We start from the raw sequence: 12,902 nt of genomic DNA, 5'->3' as shown, positions 1-12,902 counted from the left end.
GGGAAAACAAAAAGATACAAAGTAGGTAATATGGAAGCTCTCACCTCAAAGCACAATTAACACGTTTTAAGTAAGAGTACTGCAACTCTACTTGCATGTTTCAATACTGATGTTGTTCTAATGCTGACAAATGGGAGCATTTCTTCTTTCCCTTAGAAAATATAAATTGCTATATGAAGGGTTAAAAGGGCTGCTGACAGTTCAGTCAGTGGTGGCAGAGAGTTGTAATGGATAACAGCTAGGGAGTCTGCAGCCATCTTTCTTGATTTAAAACCAACTAACCATGCAGAGCAGAATATTGTTTCAATGGAAGTTTCACGATCAGTCTTAAACATCCTATAAACTTCAGAGTTTGTTGTAAGTGTCAGCAATCAGTTTAATGCATCAGACAAAGTAGGAGCCTGGGATTATCAAGACAACAAGCAGCAGGACTTCAAAAAGTTTATTTTTTCCCCATTTTGTGCGTAATGGTACTGCAAAAGGTCTTAAGATTAATCTAGAAGAAACAAGGAAGCAGCAGCTTGTAAAACACAAGGAAATGATACCCTATTCACCAAAAGCAGAGAGCACAAGAAATAAAGCTTACTGTCCCCCCTCCAACACGTTGTTAGGCTGTACAAAAAAGCTGGGTTGCTTACTTCATAGAGTTCTGCTAGAAGACATTATTCAAAATAGCTTTGATTCTGAAATAACCAGCCTGAACAGCCTCACTAGGAAGTAACCAAGAGGTGTAATACCCATAAATACAATTGAGCTTTAAGACATCTGGCTCTGGCAGTAGGTATAAACTTGTGTTAGCCACAAGTTTTACAAACGTGCATTTTCTTGAAGGATATACTAAAAGGAGCTGCATACCCTTAAGAAATTCAGGTCAGAATGGCTCATGATTACCTGTATGTGATGAAGAAGGGAGGGGGAAAAAAAAGAGGTGCTTTGGTGCTTATTAAGCTTAGGAAGCAGGAGAAGAAAAGGTCTCTGATCCCTGAATAGGGATGAAATGTATTTCTGGAACGTAGGCACCCAGAGCCAGATCTTCAATCTGTCTTCATTCCATTAGGACTAGTCTTTTACATTCAGAGTTTATAGAATAGAATCACTAGTCAGGGCAGTGAGACACACTGAGCAGGCTTCATAAAAACAAAGTATAACACAAAAAGCAATCCAGCAGAAGCCATGAAATATTTTGTATAAACTGGTGAAGTTAATAACTTCCCTTCATAATACAGAGCAGGAGTGAGTTTTTCTAATTTACTCTCGTTACAACTCTCTTGTAAATTAAGCTGTGTTTCAGAAAGGAAAACTTGTAAGAACTATTTTGATACAGATTTGAAAAATATCTTTGTTAATATCAGTTCTCACATCTGGCTGGTTTGATGTCTTTTTCTGTTTACATAAACAGATTAAATCTCTAAGATCTTGCATTTCTTTTTTGCATGCCCTTTGAAGGCAAAGCTGTATTTCATCAATCAACAGACACCTAGAAGTGTTTTGCTTTTAACACAAAATTGCTGTTGGAAATTAGTTTATACCCGTTTCTTTTTATAACGTTTGTCTTGTGCTCTTGTTAGGCCAAAAGCCTGTCCTTTAAATTTCAGTAAGACCAGTAACATAGCTCTAAGCATTAAGGTGCTGCAGCAATTCACTAGTTCTGGTTATGTTATATTCACATAATTTTTCTTTGTGAAAAATAAAAGCCATCTAGTTGAAACAGCAAATGGTACAGTTACAGTGGCAAAAAAATACTTCTCTTACATAAAAATGCTTACCAGGTAGAAATAAATAAAACAGAGCACTTAAAGTCCACTGAAAGCAGGCACAAGCATCATCTGTAGCCATGGGGACTAAATTTATTAATGAAGAGGCCTTCCCTATAAAGTTTGCTTTATAGAGATGAGCAAAATATACGCACAGAGATACCAGGTTACATACTGTATGTTTGTGATGCATCTTTTCAGAGTTAATACGGATCAAACGAGAAGTTTATTCTGCGTCCCGTACTCTGCTGCAGATCTCCTCTGTGAACTCTGAACACTTGGCATTACCTCCCAAGTCTTTTGTCAAAGCCTGAAGGAAGAACAAATGCTATCACTGTAATGTTTAATGGAGCCAGTTATACCACTGCACAGTCCTATCATCTATGTTTTGTACTGGTATTGGGTATAGGTGAGAAGGAATACATCGAGTCTGAGTTTCTCTGCATTCTACATCGCCTTCATCAACAGCAACAATGCAAACTGAGGCAGGTAGGGAAAAATGAGTAGGAGCATTGAGCGTTGTTATCTGAGCATTCAGATCTCAGTGAGATTTATCTTTTAACAACCCACAGAAGTGAATTTGGACAAAGCTATCCAAAGTCCCTATGGCCATATCATAATGTACTTAAGAGATATGGACTTAAGTCTTCCCTAATAAGTCTGTCTTGTGGAAGTAAAATTCATACATGATGGCTCAGTACAACGTCAACTAATTAAGAGAATGTCATTCAGTAATGCCTTGGGTATGAGGAAAAGCACACACACAGCTCTTGAAATGCTGCATGTTAACGGGTGTCCAAGTTTTTGCTTGGTTGAGTTAAGGGATTGAAAAACAGGTAGTTAAACTTTCTTTACTAAGGACAACTCCTTTCTGGCAGCATGGAGACAGTAAAATGAAAATAAATTGAAGTAGTCAATGTTGTTTGCCCAAACTAGACAGATTAAAAAGTTTTGAAAGGTAATTTAAAAATTGTTAGTGTTCCCCTTTTATCACATCCATGCAGATCTTAATTGAATGGTTTGGGGCAGGGATGAAGGAAAGAAAGGGCAAGCATGAAAGGCAATAAAGGTTACAATTTTAGGAACTTGTCATTTTGCTTTATGCTTTGCATTATGCTTTTTTCAATTCAAAAAGATTCTCTCCCTTGTGAGCATGTAATCACAACACAGTAAGCAACTAGTAAACAAGTAGCCATGTCACACAACTTGTGCTGTTATCTTCTGTACAATTACTAACCTGCAGATGGAAGATTTCATTTCCAGAGCAGTAAATGGGAACTGTACAGAAGCATCTCTCTATTCATTTGTAATTTTAGTGGTTTGTTTGTTTGTTTTTTAAACTGGCTCCTACACGCAGCAAGATAGCTGTAAGCAGACCACTTATGAAATAATGACAGTTTTTTGTTTAAGCATGCTTGTTCTTTTTCATTGCAAAGCAGCTTTGTATGCCTGTGCCCCAGATAATCACAGCAGCTGAACGCTGATTTTCCTTAAGGGCAATCTTTGGAATCTTTCCAATTGTATTTTGGAAAGGTGCACCCAACTACTTTAACTTCCAGCAGCAGCATTACATGCAGAAATTCAGATCAGGTTTCAGAGCACAACTCCTTCCCCTGCACCAATACTATCTGAGTCTTGAATTTGCAGGCAGGTACACCTGCACAAAGAAGTAATCACTGGATATCATTTTGCCTCTAACTTATTTTGTAATTAAAAAGGAGCTGAGGTAAATAGGAGGAAAGAGTAAAAGAAGTGACTTCAAAAACAGGAACAGAAGTATTAAGAGTCAGAATTGAGATGAGTGATTAAGCCTACATAAGGCAAATGACTGTCCTTTGCTCTAAGGTCTAGATTTAACTGTTAGTGCACCATAAACTTCACAAGGGAAATACCACTATTTACTCAGATCTCTAATCCCTTTCGTGGAAAACAGATTAGCAGTTCTAGCTTTTAGAGCTGCAAAAACTGAGGCAGGAGGAGAGCTACAGAGCATCCCTGTTGCTGAAGAGGGCAAACTTAATACCACCAGAGGTAACATAACAACAATCACAGAACAGCAGCAGTACTGCTCATGTGATTCAGGCCGGCAAAGCAGGGCATCTTTTGTCTTAGCGTTAATGTTCTGAGTTAATTTTTGTTACAACAGGGTATCATTTGAATACATTCATACATCAGTTTTATGTATTTGCATGCTCTTATATTACCTTTCCATCTTTAATTGTATTAAAGCAAGCTGTCTCAATTTTTGTGGCATGCTTGTGTAATCCCATATGACGCAGCATCATTACAGCACTCAGGAGAAGAGCAGTTGGATTTGCCAAGTCTTTTCCTGCAATATCAGGTGCTGTTCCATGAACCTAGAAAGAAAAGTGAATCTGTCTGTTACAAAGTTAATATGGCGATTAACAGAGGACATTTGAAACATAATCCTCACACACAAGCATGCTGAAATGGAACTTACTTCACAGGGATATGTTTAATGGAAAGAAAGATAAGAGAGAAAGAAGATAGGAGAGAGTGGAACAATTCAGTCCAAAGGCATTAGAAAAGGGGAACTAGTTCAGCTAGTGCTTCTTAACTTCTATTTCATTAAGTGTTCAAGAAAGAGGGTGAAAGTGCCAATAAAAGCACGTGCTAAAACTTACATGTAACACATGCTTTATTCTTTTAGTAAAACTTCAGAATCTTAGCAGTAAAACATAGCTTTACAGAGAACTACTTTTTAATATACCTACATTGTGCATCTTGGACAAGCTTTTAGATTCTCGAGTGGAGACAAAAGTAGTTATTACTACTACTTGATCAGTTTGAATCTTGAGTAAGAAGACTTACCGATTCAAAAATTGCAACTCCGTTAGCACCAATGTTTCCACTTGGTGTTACTCCAAGACCACCAATCAATCCAGCACACAAGTCACTGGAAAAAAAAAATCCTTATGTTTTTCCATGTAGTTGCTTCTCAGAGCTGTATTAAATTATCTTTGTTTCTCATTTTACTGCAACAGTAACCTACTCTAACTACCAACAAGAATAACACTGAGAAAGAACAGATGCTGTTAGCCTCTTACACTGCTGGAACATCTGAGAATCTGCAGAACTACTAGCAAGAGCCATTTCAATAGAGAGAAATGACAAGGAGATTCCATACAGTATAGTAATTAAGAAACAGGCACAAGAGAAGTACAGAATACCTTTAGAAGTGTCAGGAACTAGCCAAAGTTCAGACTGTATTTATATACACACATATATATATAAAATATATATATTTATATTTATATATTTTTATATATATTAATATATATATGGAGTACCCTATATATATTTAAGTCTCATTTCCCTTGAAAAGGCCACACAACCCTTTTCGTATATAAAATCCTTCTAAAAATCATGGAAAAAATTTGCTCAGGTGAAAGAACTTCTGGTTAAGGTTAGTGTATGTAACTTAAAGGACATTCCAAGTGGCACAACACTGGCTTTACTCCTCTCTTTAGTGAACAGCCCATAAGTCATAATTCTGACATCAGTAGATGATCAGACATCAGGAATTTGCATTTGATTTCCTCAAAAGTAAACATGGAGAAAGATAAATGAACTGTGCCCAGTTTTCATACTGTCCTCTCAAAGCTGAAAGAACTGATAAAGCTCTCACATCTACATTTTTTAGCCTACCATTTCATTGTCTACAAGTCAGCTAACAGAGGACTAAAAAGCAGAAAGGAGGAGTTTGTGCGACAATCTTTTACATTAAATTGATCAGCTGTGGTTGTAATTGTTTGGGAAAGAAAATGGATACTCTTAAACTTTTCACTTAAGATGCTCAGTGCTTTGGAGTAGAAATTCCTTCTGCATCTACTGAGGCTGAGAGACCTCCCTGGCGTTATGCTCACGTTGAACAAAACACAGTGAGTGAGGTTCCCCAGTGACAAGACTGCCCTTCTTCAAAAGATGACTCAAATTTATTGGAGCTTCCTTGAAGTATTGAAAGCCTGCTGAAGGACTCTGCCTTTAGGCCTTCGGGTTGACTGTAGCATTTTTTCCAAATAGGAGATTTAATCCCAAGGTGAAAAAATGTAATACAAAACCCAAACAATGGTAGGACATTGAGATGTTATACATTTCAGTCTTCAGAATCATTTCACTATATGGCTAGTTCACTCTAAACGTGGTGGTTCCACAGTCATCTTACTCTATTTCAGTGCTGACAAGTGGCAAGTATTTTCCCCATTGTCAATCCAAGCAATCTGTATTACAATTGGAGCCATTAACTTCTTCACACTTCTGGAATAATTTATCCTCCACCCAGCCCTATTGGAATAACACTCATAGCCTCCATCAGCAAAAACTCCCTTTTACTACGAGGAATGTTCTCATCATAATTTCTCTCCCAACAACATATGGATAACTAGTATGATAATACGTTGTTTCTTATCATTCTGAGAGTCTGATTTGTGTTTTAAGCTCTGGAGGGAGAAAATGATCGTTCATCTGGCTAGCATGTAACCTGAATAACTGTCAGGAAACTAACAGTGTTGTACATGCTGGGCTAGTTAAAATTGAGATCTCCATACCTGAGGATGTCACCATACAAGTTAGGCATAACAAGCACATCAAATTGTGAAGGATCCTGAACCATCTAGAAAGAAGTATATTTTCATTAAGTTTAAGACTGTAAACTGAAAAAACCACCACAATTAAAACAAATAGATACTCACATTCAGACACACAGTATCCAGATACATTTCATTAAATTTAATATCTTTACAGTTTTCTGCTGCTTCCCTGCACTTTCTCAAGAAAAGCCCATCAGACATTCTCCTGCAATTAAGTGGAAGAATACTGCAGTTATTGTAAAGCAAGATATTCAGATAAAGAGAACTGCATGCAACAGGATTAAATAGCAAAAAAAATAGTAGACTACAAAAACCTAATTACAACCATTAATCCTTTATGTAAGTATTTTAATAGAAAGTTATGTCTTTTAAATTTACCTCTAAGATGCTCCAGGAATTAATGCATGATGGTTAAACTGCTGCTCCCTACTGACTCCCTCGTTTACTGAAGTAAATTTACTGAGTTTATGCAGGGATGATGCAAACTATCACACACAGTGTGAATTAGTTGCCAGTGAAGTGCTTTGGCAGCTGTAAAAGACATCAGCTATTTTTCCTGGGTTAAGATTATTTTTAAACTAAGAGTTTTTGGAAGAAAGTCACAGCACTAGCACAGAGTTAGTAAGAGAAGCGTTAGCACGCAGTGACTGCAGCCCTGCCAAGACAAGGTCAGCGTTGTCCATGTTACTCCCATTAGCATTCACACATCAGACATCTGAAGAAAATTTAAAAGCAATTTATAATCAGAAGTATAGTACCACTTGTTCTTCAAAAGAAATGTCAACATACATAATGTTTGCCTTGTGCACAGCAGTAACATGGCTTCTGTGATTATTTCTAGCATACTCAAAAGCAAATTCTGCAATGCGCTTGCTAGCTTCCTCTGTGATTAGCTTGATGCTTTGCACAACTCCTTCAACAATCTGAAAGACAACAGTAGCATTACTAGTAGAAGTGGAAGTCTACTTGTGCAAATCAACAGTTTTGAACAATGTTCTGAACAACAGAATCACAGAACTCTGAGTGAGGCAGTCTCCACAGCACACACTATAATATAGGACCTTTCCTGTGGGGAATGAACTTAAAATGCAACCAACAAAAAATCCCACTGCTCTGCCCCTCAATACCAAGCAACTGAGATGAGCTAACTTGTTGTTAACAAGACCCAGAAACTGCCAGAAACACTCCCAGCAACTTACCACGTGCTCAATTCCACTGTATTCACCCTCTGTGTTCTCTCGTATTGTGACAATATTTACGTCTGTGTAAGGGGTTTTGTAGCCCTCAATAGAGACACAGGGACGTACGTTTGCATAGAGGTCAAAGGTTTTACGCAGCAGCAGATTCATCGATGGATGTCCTGCAGCAATTGGGGTTTTTAAAGGACCTGAAGGGAAAAAAAAGAGATGATAAAACCCACGTCATAAATATCACAGTTGAAGCACCAGGTGGCGCTGTGAGAGAGGAACTGCAAATTCTTATGTAACCCCGACGGTAAATGCCACGGGAATTCTCCGTGCCCCCAGGAATACCACACAGTGATATTCATCAGCTGCTCCAGGGCCAAATCGTGGCCTTAATTTTACACGGAATGGGAGTTCATCAAAAACTGTTTTCAGTACAAACAACGTATGAGGATACCGTTCATTGGGAACTGAGCCATCACACACTTGTGTATCAACTGCCTTGGAAAAGCATACTGTATCAAATCCAAAGCTGATATTTAGTAGCATATTTCCTAAACATCAGTGACAGTTACAGCTTTGACACAAAGATTGCAGAAGATGACTTAATAGGCCGTCCTCCATAATTTGCCATCTTTTTGTGATACTGAGGAAGGACTTTGGATTCAAATCAAAGTCCCTGTAAAAAACGATATTTAATGTCAATATATTAACCCCCAATGTACCTTTTAATCCCATTTTGTTTTTATCCATGGATTCTTTGGCATCTGGAGGTATCATCCACTTTCCTCCTGGTCCTTGGATAGCTGTAACATTCCTTTCTTCCCACTGAATAGGAACCTAAACACATTTGCTCTGTGTTAACTTTAGTCTCATGACTTTTGCTCTCAGTTGTAACTCCTCTTTCACAAGAGATCAGGCTTGAGCCTTCTTAAACATCTTTTCTCTGATGAGTGACAGTAGTATGAGATGCTTGAAGTTGAACATATAGGTGACTTTTAAAATGTAAATAATTGAAAACAAAATGGTATGAGCAATATTATACCAGCACAAAGTTAAGCAGCACAAGACACTTCCCTAGCCATGACCTACAGACAGCATTAGGACTGTGTTTACACACTGCTTTCTTGCACCTGCTACAGCCGTCACATTCCTCCTGACAAGGGACACAAGACATTTAAAAACTGAACTCATTGAGAACTGATCTTCCAAACGGCAGTGCACAGCAGATCCACCTGTTATCTGAATGGAAATCTACACATGTCCTGCAGTGCTTTCTGGATTTGCATTCACCACCCCTTGTCCATCAGGAAGAGCCACAATGAAAAGATTTAAGGCTGTTCATAAGCAAATGGAATGAGTCCAAGTGCAACGTAGTAGCAAAACACCCTATAAAACAAATCAGAGTAAGTACTGCAAACATACACTTCTGTGCAAAGGTTTTACCTCACTGCACCTCCTGCCTGTCTCCCCAGGGTCAGACAGAGCTATTACAAGCTCTTTGATTACATGGGAACTGCACCTTTTACAAATCTAAGTTGGACAGTTGTAAGATAAAATGAATATGCTTTGATACTGTTACTGAGGGGGAACAATTTGACAACAATTCTTCCTGAAGAACTACATTTTCTTCCAAGCAAACTGGACACATTCTTGTGAACTTCCTTGGATATGCTGAAACACAGTCCTCTTTGGACAGGTGTAGTTTTCACATCACAGAGATGAACGTGGTACAACAGAATAATTGCATATAATTGCAATCATTGCGTGGTACAACAGAATAAAGGTTTCTAACAATAAGGGAGTCCCCTTCACAGTGCTTGATCAGCACTGAGAAGTCACTGTGGATGAAAGAATATTTTCCTTTTGGTCACTCAGGATAGCTGTGTCAACAAGATGGCTCAGATGATACACTGAGTTGACATTTCCAGCACTTAAATGCAACATCTGCTCTCAACTCATTACTCCTCTCCAGCTAACAGTTTCAGACACTGCTGTGATATTGCAATCCTGTCTTTTAATATTGGAAGCTTCTGACTTTGTATTGCCAGAAAGTTTCAGCAGCTTAAAAATGACTCATAACTAGTTAACATTTGTTGTTGCACTTAAAGCTACAATGCTCACAGCAAGACAAATGTGACTCACTTTGGCAGCATCAAAGATCTTCATGACAGCAGCAGAAATCTCAGGTCCTATGCCATCTCCTGGGATTAAAGTCACTGTTTGTACCTAAGTAAGGAAGCATCAGTAATAAAAGAAATGAAAGCTGTGTTCCACGTAGGAAACATTCTCATGTGTTGCAGGAACCAAGTAACTACTAGGAAAGAAAGTCTGAGTTACCAAAAATCACTATGAAGAGCAGCAGCAGTGGACAGAAGCAAGAGTGACTAGCTTGCTTTCAAAGGGAAGTGCAAACATTTTGAGACAACTGTCTAAAAATCTGCTTGCTATTTTTGTTTCAAAGCACATGTTTAACCTGAACAGCAGGTTCCTGCTCAGTGCTCCTTGAAATAAGCGATCTCAGAATGTTTTCTTCGTGAAAAATAGAGAGGAGACAATACTACCTACTTACAGCTCTGTTTCCATACATTTCCTATATTAGCTGCATGTTGTGTAATACTGACCCACACTAAAAAAGATTTAATTTGTGAAAAGCTTAAAAAAACAACAACAACAACAACAACAACAAAAAAACAAGTCTATCTTAACTTCTCAAAAGGTTCTCAAAGAAATCTCAGGCCAATTTTTCATAAAGTCTGATTCTTTTCTCTCTGTAACATTCTCAATCTTGTTTCTTTTATCATCCCCACATGAACTTAAACTGCACAGCCCAGGGTCACTGGACAGCAGGGGAAGGAAGCTGCCTGTTGTACAAAAACAGGCATACAGCACTATTTGCCAAACCCCAAGCGATGAGATGTGTGCCCAGCCTTCTCCCATGGGAATGCTCAGGATTTCAGTGCATCTTAACTCTTCTGTTTCCACTAATCAGAGTCAAAGAATTTTACTGTGCAAAGCTAAGGAAGCAGAGCTTCAGACAGAGATCACAGCTACAAAGCAAGCAGGCAGCCGATGGAATGCAGGATTGGTTCCTGCTCCACAGCACAGCAGGACTACACCTGCAGCAGAGAAGGTGTTCCACCTGATGCAGTAAAATGAGGTACAAGCAGATCAGGAGGAGCCTCGCCTACATCTTCTCGTGCTGTGTAAGACACAACCTTCACTTCAGTTTCTCTCCGCTAGTAGTTTTACATAACTTAGAATTAAAAACCACAACTCTTCCTTAAGTCCTGCCTAAGGGTGCATGCAGCAGTGCATGCTTCCACCACTGCAGTTTTCAAGGCCACCTTCACTGAAGAAAGGCCTGCAGGGACCTCAGGCACAAACAGTGCTAAAGCACCTACACCAGTGCTTGAAATACATTAAAGAGGGCCGTGAAAAGGCAGAACCATAGCTGTGAGATACTCTAAAAGCAGCAAGATTTAAAGTAAATATGCTAAAGTAAATATTGCTTAGCAGAATGCCTGCAAAAGAAAGAGGATGAGAAGCTTCTCAACAATCTCATTTGTCCATATTTGCCTATTTCAGAATGGGCAGAAGTTTCAGAAGCTTATGTCCGTGTTTTGTGACAAGTTGTCATTCCACGTCTGGTTTCCTTGTAAGCCTTTTTATTAGCAAAGTCATTAACCAGTGTAAATCCAGCTTGGCGTTAAAAGCATGAATGTTCACTTATTCAGGCCTTATCTTTTTCTTGAGAAACTTCTTAAAGGAAAAAAATATGACTAGCATACTCACAGCATTACTAAAACTTCTGGTCACCTGTTTTTGGTTTTTGAAAGCACCTAGCAGTCGAGAAACCTGCAGGAACATAAACCAAAAAGATGTTATCTTATTACACCAACGGATCTTCAAACAGTTCAACGCTGCAGCATTCACACTTTTAAAATGGTACCCCTTCAAATTTCCTGGTTTAAAACCAGGATTAATACAAATTAAAATGAAACAGAGTAACTATGGCTTTGCCAAGCGGCTGGGGAGCTGCTGTGTGCACCTCCGGGGTATTCTTAGCACAAGGTGAGCAGAGGACAGCTGCTCCCTGGCCGGACTGCACGGCAGCCCCAGCAGCAACTCTGGCTGAGGAGAAAAGCAAGGTGAGATGTTTGTTCCCCTACCAGCTCCCCGGGCGGCACATCTGCACCTTCCAGGTCACGTTTCCAAAGCTGAGTCCCACCAGTGGAAGTTCTTCCATTGGAACCGGGGTGCACTTTGTTCTCGCCTTTATTTGTGTCTGTACGTTGGGGCCGCAGCCCTCCGTGCACTCGGCAGGTTTTAAAAACCCAAGAGTGTACGAAAGGCAGAAGTCAGCACTGCAATGAGGAGCCCAGCCCGCACACAGCGCCGCACAGAATGACCTCCCCTGCGTTCGGGGCGTCCCGCCATGCCGGGGAGCCCTCCGCACCGCGGCTGCGATCTCCGCCTTTCAGCAGCGCACACCGTAAGCGGAGCTGTGGGCACCGACGGCTCCGGGCAGGAAGGACAGCTCGCCGCGTCCGCCCCGAGGAACGCCGCGATGGCAGAGCCGCGCACGGCTCCTCACCTCGCAAGGTCATCGGGCCGGAACCGCGGGCAGGGACCGCCAGCCGAGCGCGCTGCTGCGGCCCCGTGGGTGGCCGAGGCCTCCCCGAGCCGCTCGGGATCGGCGCGTCGCGAAGGCCCCGCGGCAGGCCCGGACCATCGGGTCTTCCCCTCGGAAGCTCCGCAACGACAGACAGACGGCGAATCCCGCGGCGAGAGGCATCGCCACGACGGGAGAGCCGCGGCCACCGCCGCGCCCCGCTCCGAGGCGGCCCCGAGCTCCGCACGCCGCACCGCGGCGCCAAGGTCACGCGCCCGGCGCGGCGCCAGAACCCTGTGAAGGAACGGCACCGCGCCGCACCGCGCCGCGCCGCGCCGCACCTACCGCGGGCATCCATGCGGCCGCGGCCATGGCGTGCCCGGCGCTTCTTCGACCCCGCAACGTCCGCAGTCACCGACGGAGCGGAACCGGCGCCGAGCGGCCGCGCGCTACCGCCCCGCCCCCGGGAGGCGGCCGCTGCCGCGCCTCGCGCTGCGCTGACGGCTCCGCCCCGCGCTGTGCTGCGGGGTCCGCGCTCCCGAGCTCCGTGCCCGCACTGTGGGGCGGGCTGCGTCAGCGCAGCGTTCCCGGCAGCGAGCAACGCCACGCCGCCGGTGTGTGTGTGACAGCCGCTGTCCGCGTGACTGACAGCCGCTGCCGCGCGGTGCCGTACGGCTGCGTGCAACCTCCCGGCACGGCTGCGCATGTGCCTTTTCCTCCGCGGGCTGAGCCGAGCCTT

General features: G+C 41.9%; 1 protein-coding gene across 1 annotated transcript; it reads right to left on the bottom strand.

Annotated features, from left to right (window-relative positions):
• Positions 1 to 427: 427 nt before the first annotated feature.
• IDH3A (isocitrate dehydrogenase (NAD(+)) 3 catalytic subunit alpha) lies at positions 428 to 12,596 on the bottom strand. The gene is made up of 11 exons (XM_042824318.1): positions 12,509 to 12,596; positions 11,344 to 11,406; positions 9,694 to 9,777; positions 8,274 to 8,388; positions 7,564 to 7,751; positions 7,154 to 7,287; positions 6,467 to 6,569; positions 6,323 to 6,387; positions 4,587 to 4,671; positions 3,959 to 4,111; positions 428 to 2,064 (listed from the first exon to the last, which is right to left on the bottom strand). The coding sequence occupies exons 1-11, from the start codon at positions 12,533 to 12,535 to the stop codon at positions 1,981 to 1,983; spliced, it is 1,101 nt and encodes a 366-aa protein (XP_042680252.1). The 5' UTR covers positions 12,536 to 12,596; the 3' UTR covers positions 428 to 1,980.
• Between the last annotated feature and the right edge of the window lie 306 nt (positions 12,597 to 12,902).

Source organism: Centrocercus urophasianus, unplaced genomic scaffold, assembly GCF_019232065.1.
Source record: "Centrocercus urophasianus isolate 14NV4802_14NV808 unplaced genomic scaffold, USGS_Curo_1.0 seq_23, whole genome shotgun sequence".
NCBI classification, from domain to species: Eukaryota; Metazoa; Chordata; class Aves; order Galliformes; family Phasianidae; genus Centrocercus; species Centrocercus urophasianus.
Note: the sequence above shows the minus strand (reverse complement) of the source record. Positions and strands in the feature narration are given on the sequence as shown.

Bases quoted from the DNA above. Each gene is read 5' to 3' on its own strand.
- IDH3A (XM_042824318.1), bottom strand. From the start codon at position 12,535: ATGGCCGCGGCCGCATGGATGCCCGCG. The intron at 9,778-11,343 runs GTGAGTATGCTA...TTCCTTACTTAG, and splicing joins CCAGAAGTTTTAGTAATGCT to GTACAAACAGTGACTTTAAT. The intron at 2,065-3,958 runs GTAATATAAGAG...TTCTTCCTTCAG, and splicing joins ATACAATTAAAGATGGAAAG to GCTTTGACAAAAGACTTGGG.